This window comes from Ranitomeya imitator, chromosome 4 (genome assembly GCF_032444005.1).
Source record: "Ranitomeya imitator isolate aRanImi1 chromosome 4, aRanImi1.pri, whole genome shotgun sequence".
In the NCBI taxonomy this organism is placed as follows: domain Eukaryota; kingdom Metazoa; phylum Chordata; class Amphibia; order Anura; family Dendrobatidae; genus Ranitomeya; species Ranitomeya imitator.
The window spans coordinates 524,023,174-524,048,381 of record NC_091285.1 but is presented as its reverse complement, the minus strand read 5'-3'; the positions used below and the strand labels follow the sequence as shown (position 1 = coordinate 524,048,381).

General features: G+C 43.7%; 1 protein-coding gene across 1 annotated transcript in view; it reads left to right on the top strand.

Moving 5' to 3' along the window:
• STRC (stereocilin) overlaps positions 1 to 25,208 on the top strand; it is a 176,421-nt gene that overhangs the window by 67,799 nt on the left and 83,414 nt on the right. The window contains exon 2 of the mRNA XM_069766138.1: positions 20,386 to 20,568. Coding sequence (XP_069622239.1) covers positions 20,479 to 20,568 — 90 coding nt within the window. The 5' untranslated portion in view covers positions 20,386 to 20,478. The remainder of the gene's footprint in view (positions 1 to 20,385; positions 20,569 to 25,208) is intronic.

Below are 25,208 nucleotides of genomic sequence, written 5' to 3'. Positions count from 1 at the left end.
GGTAGGGTTAGGGTTAGGGTTAGGGCTAGGGGTAGGGGTAGGGGTAGGGTTAGGGGTAGGGTTAGTGTTGTGAATTCTGTGGCTGAATTCACTCCTGTGGTCACAAGTGGTACTGCAGCTTCTGAGCTTCCTCCCTCAGGTGTTCTGGTGAGCTCGTTAACTGCTTCATTACTTAACTCCGCCTGATGCTGCTATCCTTGCTCCTTGTCAATGTTTCAGTGTTGGATCTGAGCTTCTCCTGATTGTTCCTGTGACCTGCTGCTCTGTATAGCTAAGTGCCTTTTGCTTTTTTGTTGCTTTTTTTCTGTCCAGCTTGTCTTTTGTTTTGCTGGAAGCTCTGAGACGCAAAGGGTGTACCGCCGTGCCGTTAGTTCGGCACGGTGGGTTTTTTTTGCCCCCTTTGCGTGGTTTTGCTTTAGGGTTTTTTGTAGACTGCAAAGTTCGCTTTACTGTCCTCGCTCTGTCCTAGAATATCGGGCCCCACTTTGCTGAATCTATTTCATCCCTACGTTTTGTCTTTTCATCTTACTCACAGTCATTATATGTGGGGGGCTGCCTTTTCCTTTGGGGAATTTCTCTGAGGCAAGTCAGGCCTATTTTTCTATCTTCAGGCTAGCTAGTTTCTTAGGCTGTGCCGAGTTGCCTAGGTAGTTGTTAGGCGCAATCCACAGCCGCTTTTAGTTGTGTTTAGGATAGGATCAGGTGTGCAGTCTACAGAGTTTCCACGTCTCAGAGCTCGTTCTTGTATTTTTGGGTATTTGTCAGATCACTGTGTGCGCTCTGATCGCTAAGCACACTGTCTTTCTGGATTGCCTTCATAACACCTGTCATTAGCAAACATAACAGTACAAGGAGCCAAACTAATGATTCTCAATAGAGGGAAAGAAAAAGTTCTGACATCATTTTTTTTTTTTTTTTCTGCTCTGTGTTCACTTTTTTTTTTCCCCTAGACATTTGGGTGATTCTGGACACAGGTGTGGACATGGATATTCAGGGTCTGTGCTCTTCAATGGATAATCTCGTTATAAATGTACAAAAAATTCAAGATACTATTGATCAGAAATCTATGTTAGAACCAAGAATTCCTATTCCTGATTTGTTTTTTGGAGATAGAACTAAGTTTCTAAGTTTCAAAAATAATTGTAAGCTATTTCTGGCCTTGAAACCTCATTCTTCTGGTAATCCTATTCAACAGGTTTTGATTATTATTTCTTTTTTGCGCGGCGACCCTCAAGACTGGGCATTTTCTCTTGCGCCAGGAGACCCTGCATTGAGTAGTGTCGATGCGTTTTTCCTGGCGCTCGGATTGCTGTACGATGAGCCTAATTCAGTGGATCAGGCTGAGAAAAATTTGCTGGCTTTGTGCCAGGGTCAGGATGATATAGAAGTATATTGTCAGAAATTTAGGAAATGGTCAGTACTCACTCAGTGGAATGAATCTGCGCTGGCAGCTTTGTTCAGAAAGGGTCTCTCTGAGGCTCTTAAGGATGTCATGGTGGGATTTCCTATGCCTGCTGGTTTGAATGAGTCTTTGTCTTTGGCCATTCAGATCGGTCGACGCTTGCGCGAGCGTAAATCTGTGCACCATTTGGCGGTACTGCCTGAGGTTAAACCTGAGCCTATGCAGTGCGATAGGACTATGACTAGAGTTGAACGGCAGGAATACAGACGTCTGAATGGTCTGTGTTTCTACTGTGGTGATTCCACTCATGCTATTTCTGATTGTCCTAAGCGCACTAAGCGGTCCGCTAGGTCTGCCGTCATTGGTACTGTACAGTCCAAATTCCTTCTGTCCATTACCTTGATATGCTCTTTGTCGTCGTTTTCTGTCATGGCGTTTGTGGATTCGGGCGCTGCCCTGAATCTGATGGATTTGGATTATGCTAAACGTTGTGGGTTTTTCTTGGAGCCTTTGCGGTGTCCTATTCCATTGAGAGGAATTGATGCTACACCTTTGGCCAAGAATAAACCTCAATACTGGGCCCAGCTGACCATGTGCATGGCTCCTGCACATCAGGAAGTTATTCGCTTTCTGGTGTTGCATAATCTGCATGATGTGGTCGTGTTGGGGTTGCCATGGCTACAAACCCATAATCCAGTATTGGATTGGAATTCCATGTCGGTATCCAGCTGGGGTTGTCAGGGGGTACATGGTGATGTTCCATTTTTGTCGATTTCATCATCCACCCCTTCTGAGGTCCCAGAGTTCTTGTCTGATTATCAGGATGTATTTGAAGAGCCCAAGTCCGATGCTCTACCTCCGCATAGGGATTGTGATTGTGCTATCAATTTGATTCCTGGTAGTAAATTCCCTAAAGGTCGATTATTTAATTTATCCGTGCCCGAACACGCCGCTATGCGCAGTTATGTGAAGGAATCCCTGGAGAAGGGACATATTCGCCCATCGTCATCACCACTGGGAGCAGGGTTCTTCTTTGTAGCCAAGAAGGATGGTTCGCTGAGACCGTGTATTGATTACCGCCTTCTTAATAAGATCACTGTTAAATTTCAGTATCCCTTGCCATTGTTATCTGACTTGTTTGCTCGGATTAAGGGGGCTAGTTGGTTCACTAAGATAGATCTTCGTGGTGCGTATAATCTGGTGAGAATCAGGCAAGGAGATGAATGGAAAACTGCATTCAATACGCCCGAGGGTCATTTTGAGTATCTAGTGATGCCGTTCGGACTTGCCAATGCTCCATCTGTGTTTCAGTCTTTTATGCATGACATCTTCCGTGAGTATCTGGATAAATTCCTGATTGTTTACTTGGATGACATTTTGATCTTCTCAGATGATTGGGAGTCTCATGTGAAGCAGGTCAGAATGGTTTTTCAGGTCCTGCGTGCTAATTCTTTGTTTGTGAAGGGATCAAAGTGTCTCTTCGGTGTGCAGAAAGTTTCATTTTTAGGGTTCATCTTTACCCCTTCTACTATCGAGATGGATCCAGTTAAGGTCCAAGCCATCCAGGATTGGATTCAGCCGACATCTCTGAAAAGTCTGCAAAAGTTCCTGGGCTTTGCTAATTTTTATCGTCGCTTCATCTGTAATTTTTCTAGCATTGCCAAACCATTGACCGATTTGACCAAGAAGGGTGCTGATTTGGTTAATTGGTCTTCTGCTGCTGTGGAAGCTTTTCAGGAGTTGAAGCGTCGTTTTTGTTCTGCCCCTGTGTTGTGTCAGCCAGATGTTTCTCTTCCGTTCCAGGTCGAGGTTGATGCTTCTGAGATTGGAGCAGGGGCGGTTTTGTCACAGAGAGGTTCTGATTGCTCAGTGATGAAACCATGTGCTTTCTTTTCCAGGAAGTTTTTGCCCGCTGAGCGTAATTATGATGTGGGCAATCGAGAGTTGCTGGCCATGAAGTGGGCATTCGAGGAGTGGCGTCATTGGCTTGAAGGAGCTAAGCATCGCGTGGTGGTATTGACTGATCATAAGAACTTGACTTATCTCGAGTCTGCCAAGCGCTTGAATCCTAGACAGGCCCGTTGGTCGTTATTTTTTGCCCGCTTCGATTTTGTGATTTCGTACCTTCCGGGCTCTAAAAATGTGAAGGCGGATGCTCTGTCTAGGAGTTTTGTGCCCGACTCTCCGGGTTTATCTGAGCCAGCGGGTATCCTCAAGGAAGGAGTCATTGTATCTGCCATCTCCCCTGATTTGCGGCGGGTGCTGCAAAAATTTCAGGCGAATAAACCTGATCGTTGTCCAGCAGAGAAACTGTTCGTCCCTGATAGGTGGACTAATAAACTTATCTCTGAACTTCATTGTTCGGTGTTGGCTGGTCATCCTGGAATCTTTGGTACCAGAGAGTTAGTGGCTAGATCCTTCTGGTGGCCATCTCTGTCACGGGATGTACGTACTTTTGTGCAGTCCTGTGGGATTTGTGCTAGGGCTAAGCCCTGCTGTTCTCGTGCCAGTGGGTTGCTTTTGCCCTTGCCGGTCCCAAAGAGGCCTTGGACACATATTTCGATGGATTTCATTTCTGACCTTCCCGTTTCTCAAAAGATGTCAGTCATTTGGGTGGTCTGTGATCGTTTTTCTAAAATGGTCCATCTGGTGCCCTTGGCTAAATTGCCTTCCTCCTCTGATTTGGTACCTTTGTTCTTCCAGCATGTGGTTCGGTTGCATGGCATTCCTGAGAATATTGTTTCTGACAGAGGTTCCCAGTTTGTTTCAAGGTTTTGGCGAGCCTTTTGTGGTAGGATGGGCATTGACCTATCCTTTTCCTCGGCTTTCCATCCTCAGACTAATGGCCAGACCGAACGAACCAATCAGACCTTGGAAACATATCTGAGATGTTTTGTTTCTGCAGACCAGGATGATTGGGTGTCCTTGTTGCCGTTGGCTGAGTTCGCCCTTAATAATCGGGCCAGCTCGGCTACCTTGGTTTCTCCATTTTTTTGCAATTCTGGGTTCCATCCTCGTTTCTCTTCAGGACAGGTTGAGTCTTCGGACTGTCCTGGTGTGGATTCTGTGGTGGATAGGTTGCAGCAGATCTGGACTCAGGTAGTGGACAATTTGATCTTGTCCCAGGAGAAAGCTCAACTTTTCGCTAATCGCAGACGCCGTGTGGGTCCCCGACTTCGTGTTGGGGATCTGGTTTGGTTATCTTCTCGTCATATTCCTATGAAGGTTTCCTCTCCTAAATTTAAACCTCGTTTTATTGGTCCGTATAGGATTTCTGAGGTTCTCAATCCTGTGTCTTTTCGTTTGACCCTCCCAGACTCCTTTTCCATACATAATGTATTCTATAGGTCGTTGTTGCAGAGATACGTGGCACCTATGGTTCCATCTGTTGAGCCTCCTGCCCCGGTTTTGGTGGAGGGGGAATTGGAGTATATTGTGGAGAAGATTTTGGATTCTCGTGTTTCTAGACGGAAACTCCAGTATCTGGTTAAATGGAAGGGTTATGCTCAGGAAGATAATTCCTGGGTTTTTGCCTCTGATGTTCATGCTTCCGATCTTGTTCGTGCCTTTCATGCGGCTCATCCTGGTCGGCCTGGGGGCTCTGGTGAGGGTTCGGTGACCCCTCCTCAAGGGGGGGGTACTGTTGTGAATTCTGTGGCTGAATTCACTCCTGTGGTCACAAGTGGTACTGCAGCTTCTGAGCTTCCTCCCTCAGGTGTTCTGGTGAGCTCGTTAACTGCTTCATTACTTAACTCCGCCTGATGCTGCTATCCTTGCTCCTTGTCAATGTTTCAGTGTTGGATCTGAGCTTCTCCTGATTGTTCCTGTGACCTGCTGCTCTGTATAGCTAAGTGCCTTTTGCTTTTTTGTTGCTTTTTTTCTGTCCAGCTTGTCTTTTGTTTTGCTGGAAGCTCTGAGACGCAAAGGGTGTACCGCCGTGCCGTTAGTTCGGCACGGTGGGTTTTTTTTGCCCCCTTTGCGTGGTTTTGCTTTAGGGTTTTTTGTAGACTGCAAAGTTCGCTTTACTGTCCTCGCTCTGTCCTAGAATATCGGGCCCCACTTTGCTGAATCTATTTCATCCCTACGTTTTGTCTTTTCATCTTACTCACAGTCATTATATGTGGGGGGCTGCCTTTTCCTTTGGGGAATTTCTCTGGGGCAAGTCAGGCCTATTTTTCTATCTTCAGGCTAGCTAGTTTCTTAGGCTGTGCCGAGTTGCCTAGGTAGTTGTTAGGCGCAATCCACAGCCGCTTTTAGTTGTGTTTAGGATAGGATCAGGTGTGCAGTCTACAGAGTTTCCACGTCTCAGAGCTCGTTCTTGTATTTTTGGGTATTTGTCAGATCACTGTGTGCGCTCTGATCGCTAAGCACACTGTCTTTCTGGATTGCCTTCATAACACCTGTCATTAGCAAACATAACAGGTTAGGGTTAGGGCTAGGGGTAGGGTTAGGGTTAGGGCTAGGGTTAGGGTTTCGGTATGTGCACACGTATTCTGGTCCTCTGCGGATTTTTCCGCTGCGGATTTGATAAATCCGCAGTGCTAAACCGCTGCGGATTTATGGCGGATTTACCGCGGTTTTTCTGCGCATTTCACTGCGGTTTTACAACTGCGATTTTCTATTTGAGCAGTTGTAATACCGCTGCGGAATCCGCACAAAGAAGTGACATGCTGCGGAATGTAAACCGCTGCGTTTCCGTGCAGTTTTTCCGCAGCATGGGCACAGCGATTTTTGTTTCCCGTAGGTTTACATTGAACTGTAAACTCATGGGAAACTGCTGCGGATCCGCAGCGTTTTCCGCAGCGTGTGCACATACCTTTAGAATTAGGCTATGTGCACACGGTGCGGATTTGGCTGCGGATCCGCAGCAGTGTTCAATCAGGTTTACAGTACCATGTAAACATATGAAAAACCAAATCTGCTGTGCCCATGGTGCGGAAAATACCGCGCGGAAACGCTGCGTTGTATTTTCCGCAGCATGTCAATTCTTTGTGCGGATTCCGCAGCGTTTTACACCTGTTCCTCAATAGGAATCCGCAGGTGAAATCCGCACAAAAAACACTGGAAATCCGCGGAAAATCCGCAGGTAAAACGCAGTGTTGTGGTTAGGGGTGTGTTGCGGTTAGGGTTGTGTTTAGGGTTATGGCTACAGTTGGGATTAGGGTTAGGGGTGTGTTGGGGTTAGTGTTGGAGGTAGAATTGAGGGGTTACCACTGTTTAGGCACATCAGGGGTCTCCAAACGCAACATGGCGCCACCATTGATTCCAGCCAATCTCGTATTCAAAAAGTCAAATGGTGCTCCCTCACTTCCGAGCCCTGACGTGTGCCCAAACAGTGGTTTACCCCCACATATGGGGTACCAGCATACTCAGGACAAACTGCGCAACAATTACTGGGGTCCAATTTCTCCTGTTACCCTTGTGAATAAAAAAAAATGCTTGCTAAAACATAATTTTTGAGGAAAGAAAAATGATTTTTTATTTTCACGGCTCTACGTTGTAAACGTCTGTGAAGCACTTGGGGGTTCAAAGTGCTCACCACATATCTAGATAAGTTCCTTGGGGGGTCTAATTTCTAAAATGGGGTCACTTGTGGGGGTTTCTACTGTTAAGCCACATCAGGGGCTCTGCAAACGCAACGTGACGCCCACAGAGCATTCCATCAAAGTCTGCATTTCAAAACGTCACTACTTCACTTCCGAGCCTCGGCATGTGCCCAAACAGTGGTTTACCCCCACTCATGGGGTATCAGCATACTCAGGAGAAACTGGACAACAACTTTTGGGGTCCAGTTTCTTCTGTAACCCTTGGGAAAATAAAAAATTCTGGGCTAAATAATTATTTTTGAGGAAAGAAAACGTATTTATTATTTTCACGGCTCTGCATTATAAACTTCTATGAAGCACTTGGGGGTTCAAAGTGCTCACCACACATCTAGATAAGTTCCTTTGGGGGTCTAGTTTCCAAAATGGGGTCACTTGTGGGGGGTTTCTACTGTTAAGCCACATCAGGGGCTCTGCAAACGCAACGTGACGCCCACAGAGCATTCCATCAAAGTCTGCATTTCAAAACCTCACTACTTCACTTCCGAGCCCCGGCATGTGCCCAAACAGTGATTTACCCCCACATATGGGGTATCATCGTACTCAGGAGAAACTGGACAACAACTTTTGGGGTCAAATTTCTCCTGTTACCCTTGGGAAAATAAAAAATTGCAGGCTAAAAGATCATTTTTGAGAAAATAATTTTTTTTTTTTTTCATGGCTCTGCGTTATAAACTTCTGTGAAGCACTTGGGGGTTCAAAGTCCTCACCACACATCTAGATTAGTTCCTTTGGGGGTCTAGTTTCCAAAATGGTGTCATTTCTGGGGGATCTCCAATGTTTAGGCACACAGGGGCTCTCCAAACGTGACATGGTGTCCGCTAATGATTGGAGCTAATTTTCCATTTAAAAAGCCAAATGGCGTGCCATCCCTTCCGAGCCCTGGCGTGCACCCAAACAGTGGTTTACCCCCACATATTGGGTATCTGCGTACTCAGGACAAACAGGACAACAATATTTGGGGTCCAATTTCTCCTATTATCCTTGGCAAAATAGGAAATTCCAGGCTAAAAAATCATTTTTGAGGAAAGAAAAATTATTTTTTATTTTCATGGCTCTGCGTTATAAACTTCTGTGAAGCACCTGGGGGTTTAAAGTGCTCAATATGCATCTAGATAAGTTCCTTGGGGGGTCTAGTTTCCAAAATGGGGTCACTTGTGGGGGAGCTCCAATGTTTAGGCACACAGGGGCTCTCCAAACGCGACATGGTGTCCGCTAACAATTGGAGCTAATTTTCCATTCAAAAAGTCAAATGGCGCGCCTTCCCTTCCGAGCCCTGCCGAGTGCCAAAACAGTGGTTTACCCCCACATATGAGGTATCGACGTACTCGGGAGAAATTGCCCAACAAATTTTATGATCCATTTTACCCTACTGCCCATGTGAAAATGAAAAAATTGAGGCGAAAAGAATTTTTTTGTGAAAAAAAAGTACTTTTTCATTTTTACAGATCAATTTGTGAAGCACCTGAGGGTTTAAAGTGCTCACTAGGCATCTAAATAAGTTCCTTGGGGGGTCTAGTTTCCAAAATGGGGTCACTTGTGGGGGAGCGCCAATGTTTAGGCACACAGGAGCTCTCCAAACGCGACATGGTGTCCGCTAACGATGGAAATAATTTTTCATTCAAAAAGTCAAATGGCGCTCCTTCCCTTCCGAGCCTTACCATGTGCCCAAACAGTGGTTTACCCCCACATGTGAGGTATTGGTGTACTCAGGAGAAATTGCCCAACACATTTTAGGATCCATTTTATCCTGTTGCCCATGTGAAAATGAAAAAATTGAGGCTAAAATAATTTTTTTGTGAAAAAAAAGTACTTTTTCATTTTTACGGATTAATTTGTAAAGCACCTGGGGGTTGAAAGTGCTCACTATGCATCTAGATAAGTTCCTTGGGGCGTCTAGTTTCCAAAATGGGGTCACTTGTGGGGGAGCTCCAATTTTTAGGCACACGGGGGCTCTCCAAACGTGACATGGTGTCCGCTAAAGAGTGGAGCCAATTTTTGATTCAAAAAGTCAAATGGCGCTCCTTCCCTTCCAAGCCCTGCCGTGCGCCCAAACAGTGGTTTACCCCCACATATGAGGTATCAGCGTACTCAGGACAAATTGGAAAACAACTTTCGTGGTTCAGTTTCTCCTTTTACCATTGGGAAAATAAAAAAATTGTTGCTAAAAGATAATTTTTGTGACTAAAAAGTTAAATGTTCATTTTTTCCTTCCATGTTGCTTCTGCTGCTGTGAAGCACCTGAAGGGTTAATAAACTTCTTGAATGTGGTTTTGAGTACCGTGAGGGGTGCAGTTTTTAGAATGGTGTCACTTTTGGGTATTTTCAGCCATATAGACCCCTCAAACTGACTTCAAATGTGAGGTGGTCCCTAAAAAAAATGGTTTTGTAAATTTCGTTGTAAAAATGACAAATCGCTGGTCAAATTTTAACCCTTATAACTTCCTAACAAAAAAAAATTTTGTTTCCAAAATTGTGCTGATGTAAAGTAAACATGTGGGAAATGTTATTTATTAACTATTTTGTGTCACATATCTCTCTGGTTTAACAGAATAAAAATTCAAAATGTGAAAATTGCGAAATTTTCAAAATTTTCGCCAAATTTCCGTTTTTATCACAAATAAACGCAGAATTTATTGACCTAAATTTACCACTAACATGAAGCCCAATATGTCACGAAAAAACAATCTCAGAACCGCTAGGATCCGTTGAAGCGTTCCTGAGTTATTACCTCATAAAGGGACACTGGTCAGAATTGCAAAAAACGGCAAGGTCTTTAAGGTCAAAATAGGCTGGGTCATGAAGGGGTTAATCTTAGACAATACCGCCAAATGGTGCACAGATTTATGCTCGCGCAAGCGTCGACCGATCTGAATGGCCAAAGACATAGACTCATTCAAACCAGCAGGCATAGGAAAACCCACCATGACATCCTTAAGAGCCTCAGAGAGACCCTTTCTGAACAAAGCTGCCAACGCAGATTCATTCCACAGAGTGAGTACTGACCACTTCCTAAATTTCTGACAATATACTTCTATATCATCCTGACCCTGGCACAAAGCCAGCAAATTTTTCTCAGCCTGATCCACTGAATTAGGCTCATCGTAAAGCAATCCGAGCGCCAGGAAAAACGCATTGACATTACTCAATGCTGGGTCTCCTGGCGCAAGAGAAAATGCCCAGTCCTGAGGGTCGCCGCGCAAAAAAGAAATAATAATCAAAACCTGTTGAATAGGATTGCCAGAAGAATGAGGTTTCAAGGCCAGAAATAGCTTACAATTATTTTTGAAAGTAAGAAACTTAGTTCTATCACCAAAAAACAAATCAGGAATAGGAATTCTTGGTTCTAACATAGATTTCTGATCAATAGTATCTTGAATCCTTTGTACATTTGTAACGAGATTATCCATTGAAGAGCACAGACCCTGAATATCCATGTCCACACCTGTGTCCTGAAACACCCAAATGTCTAGGGGAAAAAAAAGACTGAACACAGAGCTGAGAAAAAAAAATGATGTCAGAACTTCTTTTTTCCCTCTATTGAGAATCATTAGGTTGGCTCCTTGTACTGTTATGAAGGCAATCCAGTGACACAGTGTGCCAGCAATCAGAGCACATACAGTGATCTGACAATAACCCAAAAACAATAGAACGAGCTCTGAGACGTGGAATCTCTGTAGACCGCAATACCTGAACCTATCCTAAACACAACTAAAGGCAGCTGTGGATTGCGCCTGTCACTACCTATGCAACTCGGCACAGCCTGAGGAGCTGACTAGCCTGAAGATAGAAAAACAAGCCTGACTTGCCTCAGAGAAATACCCCAAAGGAAAAGGCAGCCCCCCACATATAATGACTGTTAGCAAGATGAAAAGACAAACGTAGGGATGAAATAGATTCAGCAAAGTGAGGCCCGATATTCTAGATAGAGCGAGGATAGCAAAGAGAACTTTGCAGTCTACAAAAAACCCTAAAGCAAAAAACCACGCAAAGGGGGCAAAAAGACCCACCGTGCCGAACTAACGGCACGGTGGTGCACCCTTTGCGTCTCAGAGCTTTCAGCAAAAACGAATAGACAAGCTGGACAGAAAAGATAGCAACAAAAGCAAAGAAGCACTTATCTAAGCAGAGCAGCAGGCCACAGGAAAGATCCAGAAGCTCAGGTCAAACACTGGAACATTGACAAGGAGCAAGGAAGACAGAATCAGGTGGAGTTAAATAACAAAGCAGCCAACGAGCTCACCAGAACACCTGAGGGAGGAAGCTCAGAAGCTGCAGTACCACTTGTGACCACAGGAGTGAATTCAGCCACAGAATTCACAACAGGCATCATTGGCTTGAAGGAGCTAAGCATCGCGTGGTGGTCTTGACTGATCATAAGAACTTGACTTATCTCGAGTCTGCCAAACGGTTGAATCCTAGACAGGCTCGTTGGTCGCTGTTTTTCTCCCATTTTGACTTTGTGGTTTCGTACCTTCCGGGCTCTAAAAATGTGAAGGCGGATGCCCTGTCTAGGAGTTTTGTGCCCGACTCTCCGGGTTTGTCTGAGCCGGCGGGTGTTCTCAAGGAGGGGGTAATTTTGTCTGCCATCTCCCCTGATTTGCGGCGGGTGCTGCAAAAATTTCAGGCTAATAGACCTGACCGTTGCCCAGCGGAGAAACTGTTTGTCCCTGATAAATGGACGAGTAGAGTTATCTCTGAGGTTCATGGTTCGGTGTTGGCTGGTCATCCTGGAATCTTTGGTACCAGAGATTTGGTGGCTAGATCCTTTTGGTGGCCGTCTCTGTCGCGGGATGTGTGTTCATTTGTGCAGTCCTGTGGGATTTGTGCTCGGGCTAAGCCCTGCTGTTCTCGTGCCAGTGGGTTGCTTTTGCCCTTGCCAGTCCCGAAGAGGCCCTGGACACATATCTCTATGGATTTTATTTCGGATCTCCCCGTCTCTCAAAAAATGTCGGCAATTTGGGTTGTTTGTGATCGCTTCTCGAAGATGGTCCATTTGGTACCCTTGTCTAAATTGCCTTCCTCCTCTGATTTGGTACCATTGTTCTTCCAGCATGTGGTTCGTTTACATGGCATTCCGGAGAACATCGTTTCTGACAGAGGTTCACAGTTTGTTTCGAGGTTTTGGCTAGCCTTTTGTGCTAGGATGGGTATTGATTTGTCTTTTTCCTCGGCTTTCCATCCTCAGACAAATGGCCAGACTGAACGAACCAATCAGACCTTGGAAACATATCTGAGATGTTTTGTTTCTGCCGATCAGGATGATTGAGTGTCTTTTTTGCCTTTGGCTGAGTTCGCCCTTAATAATCGGGCCAGCTCGGCTACTTTGGTTTCGCCGTTTTTCTGCAATTCTGGTTTCCATCCTCGTTTCTCTTCAGGGCAGGTTGAGTCTTCTGACTGTCCTGGTGTGGATACTGTGGTGGATAGGTTGCAGCAGATTTGGACTCATGTGGTGGACAATTTGACATTGTCTCAGGAGAAGGCTCAACTTTTCGCTAACCGCAGGCGCTGTGTGGGTCCCCGACTTCGTGTTGGGGATTTGGTTTGGTTGTCATCTCGTTATATTCCTATGAAAGTTTCCTCTCCTAAGTTTAAGCCTCGTTTCATTGGTCCGTATAGGATTTCTGAGGTTCTTAATCCTGTGTCTTTTCATTTGACCCTTCCAGCTTCTTTTTCCATCCATAACGTATTCCATAGGTCATTGTTGCGGAGATACGTGGCACCTGTGGTTCCATCCGTTGATCCTCCTGCCCCGGTTTTGGTTGAGGGGGAGTTGGAGTATATAGTGGAGAAGATTTTGGATTCTCGTATTTCGAGACGGAAACTTCAGTACCTGGTTAAGTGGAAGGGTTATGGTCAGGAAGATAATTCCTGGGTCTTTGCCTCTGATGTTCATGCTGCCGATCTGGTTCGTGCTTTTCATTTGGCCCATCCTGGTCGGCCTGGGGGCTCTGGTGAGGGTTCGGTGACCCCTCCTCAGGGGGGGGGGGTACTGTTGTGAATTCTGTGGTCAAGCTCCCTCCTGTGGTCATGAGTGGTACTTCGGCTGGTTCTGTCTATGAGCTTCCGCTGGTGGATGTGAGTGGGGCTGCGGCTTCTGAGTTTCCTTCCTCAGGTGACGAGGTCAAGTCGTTAGGTGCTGCTCTATTTAACTCCACCTAGTTCTTTGTTCCTGGCCTCCAGTCAATGTTCCAGTATTGGTCTGGCTCTCTCCTGGATCGTTCTTGTGGCCTGTCTGCCCTGCATAAGCTAAGTTCTGCTTGTGTTACTTTTGTTTGCTATATTTTCTGTCCAGCTTGCTATATTGGTTTTTCTTGCTTGCTTGAAGCTCTGAGACGCAGAGGGAGCACCTCCGTACCGTTAGTCGGTGCGGAGGGTCTTTTTGCCCCTCTGCGTGGTTGTTTGTAGGTTTTTGTGTTGACCGCAAAGCTATCTTTCCTATCCTCGGTCTATTCAGTAAGTCGGGCCTCACTTTACTAAATCTATTTCATCTCTGTGTTTGTATTTTCATCTTAACTCACAGTCATTATATGTGGGGGGCTGCCTTTTCCTTTGGGGAATTTCTCTGAGGCAAGGTAGGCTTATTTTTCTATCTTCAGGGCTAGTTAGTTTCTCAGGCTGTGCCGAGTTGCATAGGGAGCGTTAGGAGCAATCCACGGCTACCTCTAGTGTGGTATAATAGGATTAGGGATTGCGGTCAGCAGAGTTCCCACGTCTCAGAGCTCGTCCTATGTTAGTACTTATCAGGTCACTTTGTGTGCTCTTAACCACTAGGTCCATTGTGGTTCTGAATCACCTGTTCATAACAGGGGGCTGTATTATACTATATGAGAGGGGCTGCAGTATACTATATGGGGCTGCATTATATTCTATGGAGTGACTGCCTTATACTATATGGAGGCAGCATTATACTCCATGAGGGCTGCATTTTACTCTATGGGGTTGCATTATACTCCATGGGGGCTCCATTATACTTTATAGGAGGCTGGATTATACACTGTGGAGGGCTGCATTATACTATGAGGTGACTGCATTATACTATGAGGAGGGCTGCTTTATACTCTATCAAAAACTAAGGGGTGCATTATGCTATATGGGGGCTGCATTCTACTCTATCCGACTATAGGCAGTGCATTATACTATATGTATTATATGGGACCTGCATTATACTATATCGAGGACTATGAGGTTTGAATTATACTAAGTGAGGAATCATGGGGTGCATTATACTATGGACAGTGCATTGTACTATATGGAGGACTATGGGGGGATGCATTATACTATATGAAGGGATATGAAGTGCATTATACCATATGGAGGACTATTTGGCACAGTATACTATGTGGAGGACTATGGATTGTGCATTATACAATATGGAGGACTGTGGTGCACATTATCTATATATATAATTGTCTAAGGGTTTTTCCGTCTGTCTGTCCTGGAAATCCCTGGCGGCCTCGACCAATTAGCGACGGGCACAGCATGGCGATGATGATGTCATAAAGGTTGCCTCGACCAATCAGCGACGGGCACAGTCTGCCGCGAATTCGCCTCGACCAATCAGCGACGGGCACAGTATACAGGGCCAGCTCCAGGTTTTCGAGGGCCCCGGGCGAAAGAGTCTCAGTGGCCCCCCCCCTTTAACACATACCCCGATTTATGATGCACAGATACGGCAGAGAAATGTATAGTACAATGCCAGATTTCACTTCTTACATGAGTGACAGCTATTGTAGATTCTGCAGTGTATATATACAGGAGGAGAGGTGCTGTGCAGTGTATATATACAGGAGGAAAGGTGCTGTGCAGTGTATATATACAGGAGAGGTGCTGTGCAGTGTATATATACAGGAGGAAAGGTGCTGTGCAGTGTATATATACAGGAGAGGTGCTTTTCTGTTTTGAGTTTTTCTATGAAACAAAGACTTTTCTACATAAACAACGTTGTTTGGTTTTGCGGCCCCAACAGATCTGTGTTACAAAGTAACAGGCGGCTCGGGCATTAATGAGGGACCTGATGCTGAATCCTTTCCACAAACCCTAATGACACAATTAGTGCCCTGTCATTAGAAGCTCATTAAACGCCTCCCTGTCCCGAGCAGTCATGTACAGTATGGGGGGATCCTGCAGCCCACCCCCTGACTGCTCCATACCATACACTGCCCTCTGTCGCTCTCACTATTATCCTGTGCATTTCTCTGTCATCGTTACCCCATGTTACACTTGTCACCCCCCACTACAGAGTAGCAGGGCAGCCAATGTCACCCCCTCCCGGACCCTAATGGCAGCAGGAAATGTCTGCTCCTCTATTGGGTTGGAACCTGATTTAATCAAGGAATAATGTGGATTTGTTGCCGGTGGCTGCAGGGGAAGGGTTAAGTGATGCCATGTCCGTGGTGGGAGCAGTGGCAGCTGCTGGGACCTGGACAGAGACAACCAATGTTGCTGTGCCTGCACAGTGTGATGTGGAGGAGAGAAGCTGAGACTCCAGAGCAGAAATCACCTACATGCCAGCACTGGGCAGAGTCCCTCCAGTCACCAGCCTGGGGCCACGGGGCCCCAACGTACAGCCCACAGCTCAGTTTTATCCATGGCAGCAGCTCCCCTTCCTCCTGGCATCTGGTTAACCCCATTTATGCATGTCGGATTGTTATCTTTAAGGTTCAGCAATAACCTTCATACAGATGGGAAGGGGTTAAGCTTCTTCCTACCCCACTGGTGCAGGTTTGGTGCAGCATGCATGTATTCTGGGTGAGCTGGGCGGCTACAGGCTGCAGGCTGCACCCCACCAGGTGCTCCTCCAGACATCACACACATTTTTAGGCAGCGGAGACAGACAGCAGCAGACTGAGCCACAACTGCAACCACTGCTGGATACCATAGCACTCACTCAGGCACTGGAAGGATGGAGCTCCTCCGGAATCTGCCTGATAAACTTCAGCACTGTCTGCAGCCACCCAGGGGGGAGAGCAGAGAACGTGCTCTCTCCGCCCACAATGTCACACTGGCTGCCTTCTGTTAACCCCTATGTGTGCCTGCCTGGCTGCACTGACTGAGTGAGAAGATGCTTGTGTCAGAGCTGGCACATAGGGGTTAAGAGAACGCAGCCAGCAGTGACTTTGTGGGGGGAGAGAGCATGTTATCTCCTGCTCTGCTCTCCCAGCTGTATCTATGACAGCATGAGTGGGCCCCCCGCTCTCCCCAGGGCCCCGGCATTTGCCCGGTGTGCCGGGTGCTGACGCTGGCCCTGACAGTATAGACGTAGATGTCATAATGGTTGCCATGGCGACGATGATGTCATAAAGGTTGCCTCGACCAATCAGCGACGGGCACAGTCTGCCTCGAATTCTGGAATCATCATTGTCCATATACTACAGGGACATGCATATTCTAGAATACCCGATGCGTTAGAATCGGGCCACAATCTAGTACTATATAATTATCTAAGGGTCACTTCCGTCTGTCTGTCTGTCACAGATATTCATTGGTCGTGGCCTCTGTCTGTCATGGAAATCCAAGTCACTGATTGGTCACGGCAAAACAGCCACGACCAATCAGCGACGGGCACAGTCCGGAAGAAAATGGCCGCTCCTTCCTCCCCGCAGTCAGTGCCCGGTGCCCGCATACTCCCCTCCGGTCACCGCTCACACAGGGTTAATGGCAGCGTTGACCGTGGTGTAACGCACTCCATTAACGCTACTTTTTACTATTCATCCGGCCTATGCAGCATGAATAGTAAAAAGATCTAATGTTAAAAATAATTAAAAAAATAAAAAATCGTTATATACTCACCGTCCGTCAGCCCCTCGGATCCACAACAGGCCTTTCCCACTCACGATGCTCCGGTAACCGGTCCATGCTGCGATCTCGCGAGATGATGACGTAGCGGTCTCGCAAGACCGCTACGTCATCATTTCACGAGACCGCAATACACTCTTCAGACCGGAGCGCGCGAGGACCATCGGTAACCGGCCGCTTCGATCCGGAAGGTGAGTATGTAACTTTTTTATTTTAATTCTTTTTTTTAACAGGGATATGGTGCATACTACGTGACTAGCCAATATACTACGTGAGTGGGCAGTATACTACGTGTCTGTGCTGTATACTACGTGGCTCTGTGCTGTATACTACGTGACTGGGCAATATACTACGTGACTGGGCAATACACTATGTGGCTAGGCAATATACTATGTGGCTGAGCAATATACTATGTGGCTGGGCAATATACTACATGACTGGGCAATATACTATGTGGACTGTGCAATATACTACATGACTGGGCAATATACTACGTGACTGGACAATATACTATGTGGCTGGGCAATATACTATGTGGCTGGGCAATATACTATGTGACTGAGCAATATACTATGTGGCTGGGCAATATACTACGTGACTGGGCAATATACTATGTGGCTGGGCAATATACTATGTGGCTGGGCAATATACTACGTGGCTGGGCAATATACTACGTGGCTGGGCAATATACTACGTGGCTGGGCAATATACTATGTGGGCTGTGCAATATACTACGTGGCTCTGTGCTGTATACTACGTCACTGGGCAATATACTATGTGGCTAGGCAATATACTACGTGGCTGGGCAATATACTACGTGGCTGGGCAATATACTATGTGGCTGGGCAAGATACTATGTGGCTGGGCAATATACTACATGGCTGGGCAATATACTACGTGACTGGGCAATATACTATGTGGCTGGGCAATATACTACGTGGCTGGGCAATATACTACATGGGTGGGCAATATACTATGTGGCTGGGAAATATACTATGTGGCTGGGCAATATACTACGTGGCTGGGCAATATACTACGTGGCTGGGTAATGTACTACGTGGTTAGGCAATATACTACGTGACTGGGCAATATACTATGTGGCTGGGCAATATACTACGTGGCTGGGCAATATACTACATGGGTGGGCAATATACTATGTGGCTGGGAAATATACTATGTGGCTGGGCAATATACTACGTGGCTGGGCAATATACTACGTGGCTGGGTAATGTACTACGTGGTTAGGCAATATACCATGTGGACATGCATATTCTAGAATACGCGATGCGTTAGAATCGGGCCACCATCTAGTTATACTATATGGAGGACTATAAGGTGCATTATACTGTACTATATGGAGGACTATGAGTGTATATAATGCTGTATGGAGAACTATGGGGTGTGTATTATACTTTGTGGAGAACTATGGGGTGTATTATTCTGTGTGGAGCACTATGGGATGTGTATTATACTGTATTGAGCAGTATGTGGTGTGTATTATACTGCATGGAGCATTTTGGTGTATGCTATACTGTATGGAGCACTATTGGGTGTGTATTATACTGTATGGAGCACTATGGGGTGTGTATTATACTGTATGGAGCACTATGGAATGTGTATTATACTGTAGGGAGCACTATGGGGTGTGTATTATTCTATGTGGATGACTATAGGGTGTGTATTATACTATGTGGAGAACTATGGGGTGTATTATTCTGTATGTAGCACTATGGGATGTGTATTATACTGCATGTATGTGTTGATGAACGCTATACCCACCTCATTACAGGTTCTTTGAGACCCACATTTTTTGTTATAAATCCCTCTCTGTATAAACTATTGTTATGATGATGCATTTTTGTAAATCTATGTGCCATTTTGTGATGTAATAAAGAAAAACGTTTTAGTACATTTTTTCTTTGGACTACTTACTCCAGGTTTTCTATTTTTCATATGGAGGACTATGGGGTGTGTATTATACTATGTGGACGGCTATGGGTTGCATTATACTATATGGGGGCTGTGTTATACTCTATCACAGACCATGGGGAGGGCATTATACTATATGGGGATTGAGTTATACTATATGGGACCTACATTATACTATATCGAGGACTATGGGGAATGCATTATACTATATGAAGGACTATGGGAAGTGCATTATACTATGTGGAGGACTATGGGATGCATTATACTAAACGAGCAAAATGCTGCCTATTCATTGAGTGATTGGACTGTTTATGCCGGAACAGAAATCACTGTTCCCAGCAGCACATCGCCCGGTAAAAACTGCAGATATGCTGCTAATAACATGATAATGTATGAGGACAGATTGATCTATTCGTGATTGTTCTGTGCCCATCATTGCTCCTCATCCAGTGTAAAGAGGCTGAGAAATAAGCATCGAACGACTTCAAGATTGTCGATCACACTCGTTTAGCGGCCTGAAATTGGCACATCTAAATACAACCGAAATGCTTGTGTGATGATGCAATATGTGATCATTTGGGGCCCCACTTTAATCTTTTGCCAGGGTCCCACTTTGTCTAAAACAGGTGATATGAGAATCTTTAACACATTGCTCACATACAAATCCCCTTATCCCACACTATACTGGACCTGTGATGTTCACCCTTTATTCTGGTATTCCACTGGCCCCGTGATTGACCAGATCCAGAGGTGAAACGCGTGGGGTATAAAAGATATTCATTCTTTTACACCCTCATTATAAGGAATTGGATGTTTACTTTGTGACTATACTGCCTTTATTCTCTTCACTCATCTGCTGGCAAAGTTTATTTATGAACAATGTTTCTTTGTGTAAGTATCTGATAGGGATTATTTAGGGGAGATCTAGGGTCAGTGAGCTGGTGCACCAATGTCGTTTGATATTTAGTGTGCCAACCTCCACGGCTAGGTTCTACAAAGTACCAGGTTTATCTATAGGGTATTATTTTTTGTGCTTTTTTTTTTGCTTGGTATCACATCGGGCTGTATTATCTACTTGCCCTTTATACCCTTTATACTGTAAGGTTTTTATTATGTTTATCTTTTTGTTTTAGTTATTGTTGGGTTTCAGGTTTTAATGTATATCTAATAGATCTTTTTGTAAGGGAATTTGTTTGTGAGCACCAAATGGGGAGTTTTTAATTCTTTTACCTGTCTTTTTCTGAGCACTTCTTAGCTGATTTATGATCACGGACCATATCAAAGTTGACTGTGCAGAGAAAAAAACGCTTGCAAAAGAAAAAACGGTCTTAAACTTTTACTGAAAACAATAAAAAAAAAATATTTTTAGCTAAAAATAAATGCATTTAAGAAAATAAAAACTGCCCACAAAAGTGGACAACCCCTTTAAGTGTTCCCAGTTTTATGATAGTAAAGGGAAATTATAATGTCGTGAATTTTAAGAACAAATTCTAAGCTATTATATACTATTTTCTCATTGAATATGTTCTAGCTTTATGTAATGGCCATATTTTTGCTGTGAACACGTAAATAATTCTGCTAGTTTTATAGTTGGGGTGTAAACTTTGCCTTATGACACTACTTGTTTTTATTATGACTTACTTTGCATTTCAGCTGGCTTACTCCCTAGTGAGTCTACTGAAAAGAGCTAATTTACAGCCAACAGACTTTAAGGAGTTGACCAGATGGAGAAGTTTGCTTCCTGAAATGGGAGTTACATTCTTCCAGTCTCTTCCAAGGAATGATGTTACCTCTCTACTTCCTCAGCTACAATCATCAGATCTTTCGACTGCCCAGGTATGTTACATGAATGTCTCTGGAGGGAGTTGCTGGTTAGTAATCTTGCAGTTAGAAATTATATGCACCATATTAATTTTAATTTATTGATTCTAGTTCAATAAATTCTATTATTTAATGTCCCCCAAGAAATAATAATTTCAATACATATTTATTTAATTGGTAACTATTAGCAAAAAAATGTTTGCTATGACAAGTCTTTGCAACATACTTCTTTTACTCCTTAAGTTCAGGGCAATTTTTAATGTTTGCACTTTCATCTTTTATTCCCCTTCTTTGAGGAGTCATAACTTTTTTTATTTTTCCACTCATAAAACTGATTGAGGCGTTTTTTTTCCTGTGGAAACAGCAGTACTTTTGAATGACACCATTCATATCGCGTACTCTATGATTAAGAGCTGTAACACCAGAAAGGCATCGGAGTGAACCTGTTTTTATCTTTGGTTCTCTTGGATATCCTATTTTATTCTAATACAATAAAGTTTTTGATATTTTATTTATGCAATGCCAATCCAACCTCCTGTTTTTTACTTTGACACTCATATAATGTACTTAAAAATAAGAAAATAAGAAAAAAAAATTCTGTGAAATGGCGAAACAAACACAACTCCTCCTTTTTGTTTTTAAATGTTCTGGCATTATGATTTTCCTGGACAATATGATTACACTGATACCAATCTTATTTTTTTTTATAAGTTAAAAATTTTTAGTCTATGTCACTGTTTCATGAATCCCGTAACTTTTTACTTTTCTTTTGTTGGACTTGTGTGAGGCTTTGTTTTCTGCATGTTGAACTGATGTTTTATTTTATACCACAGGATACATGTGACACTTTTATCCATTTCAATTAAATTTTTTGGAAGCATCTGCAGTTTCTAAAAAATGTCAATATTGGTATTTTTTTTCCATTTCTGACTTCAGTGTATGGCCGGCCTCACACTAACGAGTTTTACGGACGTAAGAGCGCAGAAACTACGTCCGTAAAACTCGCATAAAATACGGTACAATTATTCTCTATGCCCCTGCTCCTATCTGCCGTATTTTCCTGATCAGTATTATACGGCTTTCTACGGCCGTAGAAAATCGCAGCATGCTGCGTTTGTCACCGTATTGCGCAAATAAAACGTCAATGAAAGTCTATGGAAGCCCCAAAAATACGGATTACACACGGACCAGCAGTGTGACTTGCGAGGAATACGCAGCGGTGTTAGAGAGAAAAGCCGGTAATTCAGTGCGGTGTACAGTAAAATCACACTGACAGCTTACAGTAGAATAGGTAGAATAAATGTGTACACATAGAATAGGTATATATATATATATATGTCATTGAGACACATATATGTATATATATTATTACTTCATCCAGCGCGATATAGCATAAAGCCGGTAATTCAATTACCGGCTTTTGCTATCTCCTTCCTAAACCCGACATGATATGAGACCTGGTTTACATACAGTAAACCATCTCATATCCCCATTTTTTTGCATATTCCACACTACTAAAGTCAGTAGTGTGTCTATGCAAAATTTGGCCGTTCTAGCTAGTAAATTAAAGGGTTAAATGGCGGAAAAAATTGGCGTGGGCTCCCGCACAATTTTCTCCGCCAGAGTAGTAAAGCCAGTGACTGAGGGCAGATATTAATAGCCTGGAGAGGGTCCATGGTTATTGGCTAAAAACACCTGCCCCCAGCCACCCCAGAAAAGGCACATCTGGAAGATGCGCCTATTCTGGCACTTGGCCACTCTCTTCCCATTCCCGTGTAGCGGTGGGATATGGGGTAATGAAGGTTAATGCCACCTTGCTATTGTAAGGTGACATTAAGCCAAATTAATAATGGAGAGGCGTGAATTATGACACCTATCCATTATTAATCCAATACTAGTAAAGGGTTAAAAAAAACACACACACACATTATTAAAAATTAATTTAATGAAAAAATCACAAAGGTTGTTGTATTAATTTATTCTACTCTCAATCCACTCACTGAAGACCCTCGATCTGTAAATAAAAAAAAAATAATAACCCAACAATATACATACCTTCCGAGGATCTGTCACGTCCAACGATGTAAATCCATCTGAAGGGGTTAAAATATTTTGCAGCCACGAGCTTTGCTAATGCAACGTTGCTCATGTCTGCAAAACCCCGGAGAATGTAGGTAAAGTAGATCAATGACCTATATTTACCTGCATTTGCGGTGAGGCGCCCTCTGCTGGCTGTTCCTAGATCGTGGGAACTTTCCTAGAAAGCTCCCAGGCTCGAGATCATAAGAGGGCACCCTCTGCTGGTTGTTCTCATATGAACTCGAGCCAGGGAGCTTTCTAGGAAAGTTCCCACGATCTAGGAACAGCCAGCAGAGGGCGACTCACCGCAAATGCAGGTAAATATAGGTCATTGACCTACTTTACCTACATTCTCCGGGGTTTTGCAGACATGAGCAACGTTGCATTAGCAAAGCTCGTGGCTGCAAAATATTTTAACCCCTTCAGATGGATTTACATCGTTAGACGTGACAGATCCTCGGAAGGTATGTATATTGTTGGGTTATTATTTTTTTTTTATTTACAGATCGAGGGTCTTCAGTGAGTGGATTGAGAGTAGAATAAATTAATACAACAACCTTTGTGATTTTTTCATTAAATTAATTTTTAATAATGTGTGTGTGTGTTTTTTTTAACCCTTTACTAGTATTGGATTAATAATGGATAGGTGTCATAATTGACGCCTCTCTATTATTAATTTGGCTTACTGTCACCTTACAATAGCAAGGTGGCATTAACCCTTCATTACCCCATATCCCACCGCTAGACGGGAATGGGAAGAGAGTGGCCAAGTGCCAGAATAGGCGCATCTTCCAGATGTGCCTTTTCTGGGGTGGCTGGGGGCAGATGTTTTTAGTCAGGGGGGGGCCAATAACCATGGACCCTCTCCAGGCTATTAATATCTGCCCTCAGTCACTGGCTTTACTACTCTGGCGGAGAAAATTGTGCGGGAGCCCACGCCAATTTCTTCCGCCATTTAACCTTTTAATTTACTAGCTAGAACGGCCAAATTTTGCATAGACACACTACTGACATGTATGTACACTGTATGTAAACCAGGTCTCATATCATGTCGGGTTTAGGAAGGAGAAAGCAAAAGCCGGTAATTGAATTACCGGCTTTCTGCTATATCGCGCTGGATGAAATATTAATATATATACATATATGTGTCTACTGACATATATATATTTATATATATAGACAGTATATATGTTTGTTTTTTTAACACTTGGATCCCTTGTATAGCCGTATGTCGATTTTGCAAGCCTGTGATAAAAACACGCAGTACGGATGACATACGGATTACATACGGAGGATGCCAATGCGCAAAAAACGCTGAAACACCCTGCCTACGGAGGAGCTATGGACCACTATTTTGGGGACTTTTCAGCGTATTACGGCCATAAAAAACGGACCGTATTTTCATACGCTGAGTGTGAAGCCGGCCTATGGGATAAATATTTTTATACTCTTTTTTTAATTAGATTTTATTAGCAGCTATACATGCGCCAATGTTAATTTCCATTTGAAGAAAAATGTTTAGTTTTTTTTTAAAAGTTAATATCTTTATTGTTATTTACATATCTACAGTGCCATGTAAAAGTTTGGGAACCCGTTGTCAAAATTACTTTTATTGTGAACAGTTAAGCAAGTTGAATATAAAATGATTTCTAAATAGCCTAAAGTTATGACAAATTTCCATTGTATTTTAGGCAAAACATATACAGTGGGGGGAAATAAGTGTTTGATCCCTTGCTGATTTTGTAAGTTTGCCCACTGACAAAGACATGAACAGTCTATAATTGTAGGGTAGGTTAATTTTAACATTGAGAGATAGAATATCAAAAATAAATTCGAGAAAATCACATTATATAAATTATATAAATGTATTTGCATTTTGCAGTGAGAAATAAGTATTTGATCCCTCTGGCAATCAAGACTGAATACTTGGTGTCAAAACCCTTGTTGGCAAGCACAGCAGTCAGACTTTTTTTAGTTGGTGAGGAGGATTGCACACATGTCAGGAGGAATTTTGGTCCACTCTTTGCAGATCTTCTCTAAATCTTTAAGATTTTAATGCTGTCGCTTGGCAACTCAGAGCTTCAACTCCTTCCATAAGTTTTCTATGGGATTAATGTCAGGGTTACCACTTGATCTCTCCAGGAATACCTGTTTGATTTTGAGGATGTGTTCTCTGAACAATATTTAGAATTGTTGATACCTTTTAATGGCTAACTGAAAAGATGGTAACAGATTGCAAGCTTTTGAGACTACACAGGTCTCTTCATCAGGCAAAGACTAAAAGAAATTCTGAAGAATCACATATTTATGCTCAACATAATTTAAGGAGGATTGTGTCTAAATATAAGAGGATGGCTGATCAGAAATGCTTGGTGGGTCTGGACCTGTGTGTTGGTGATTTTGTGTAGTTGTCCTTGAAGAACATTAAGTTGAAAGTTGAAGGTTCCTTCTTGGAAACTGGGACCCAGGTTTTTGGCCTCTACAAGATAATAGCAATCATCAATCTAGTAGTGTTTCGCCTTGCTTTGCTACCCACTTTCAAGATCCATAATGTGTTTCACTGATCTCTTCTCAAA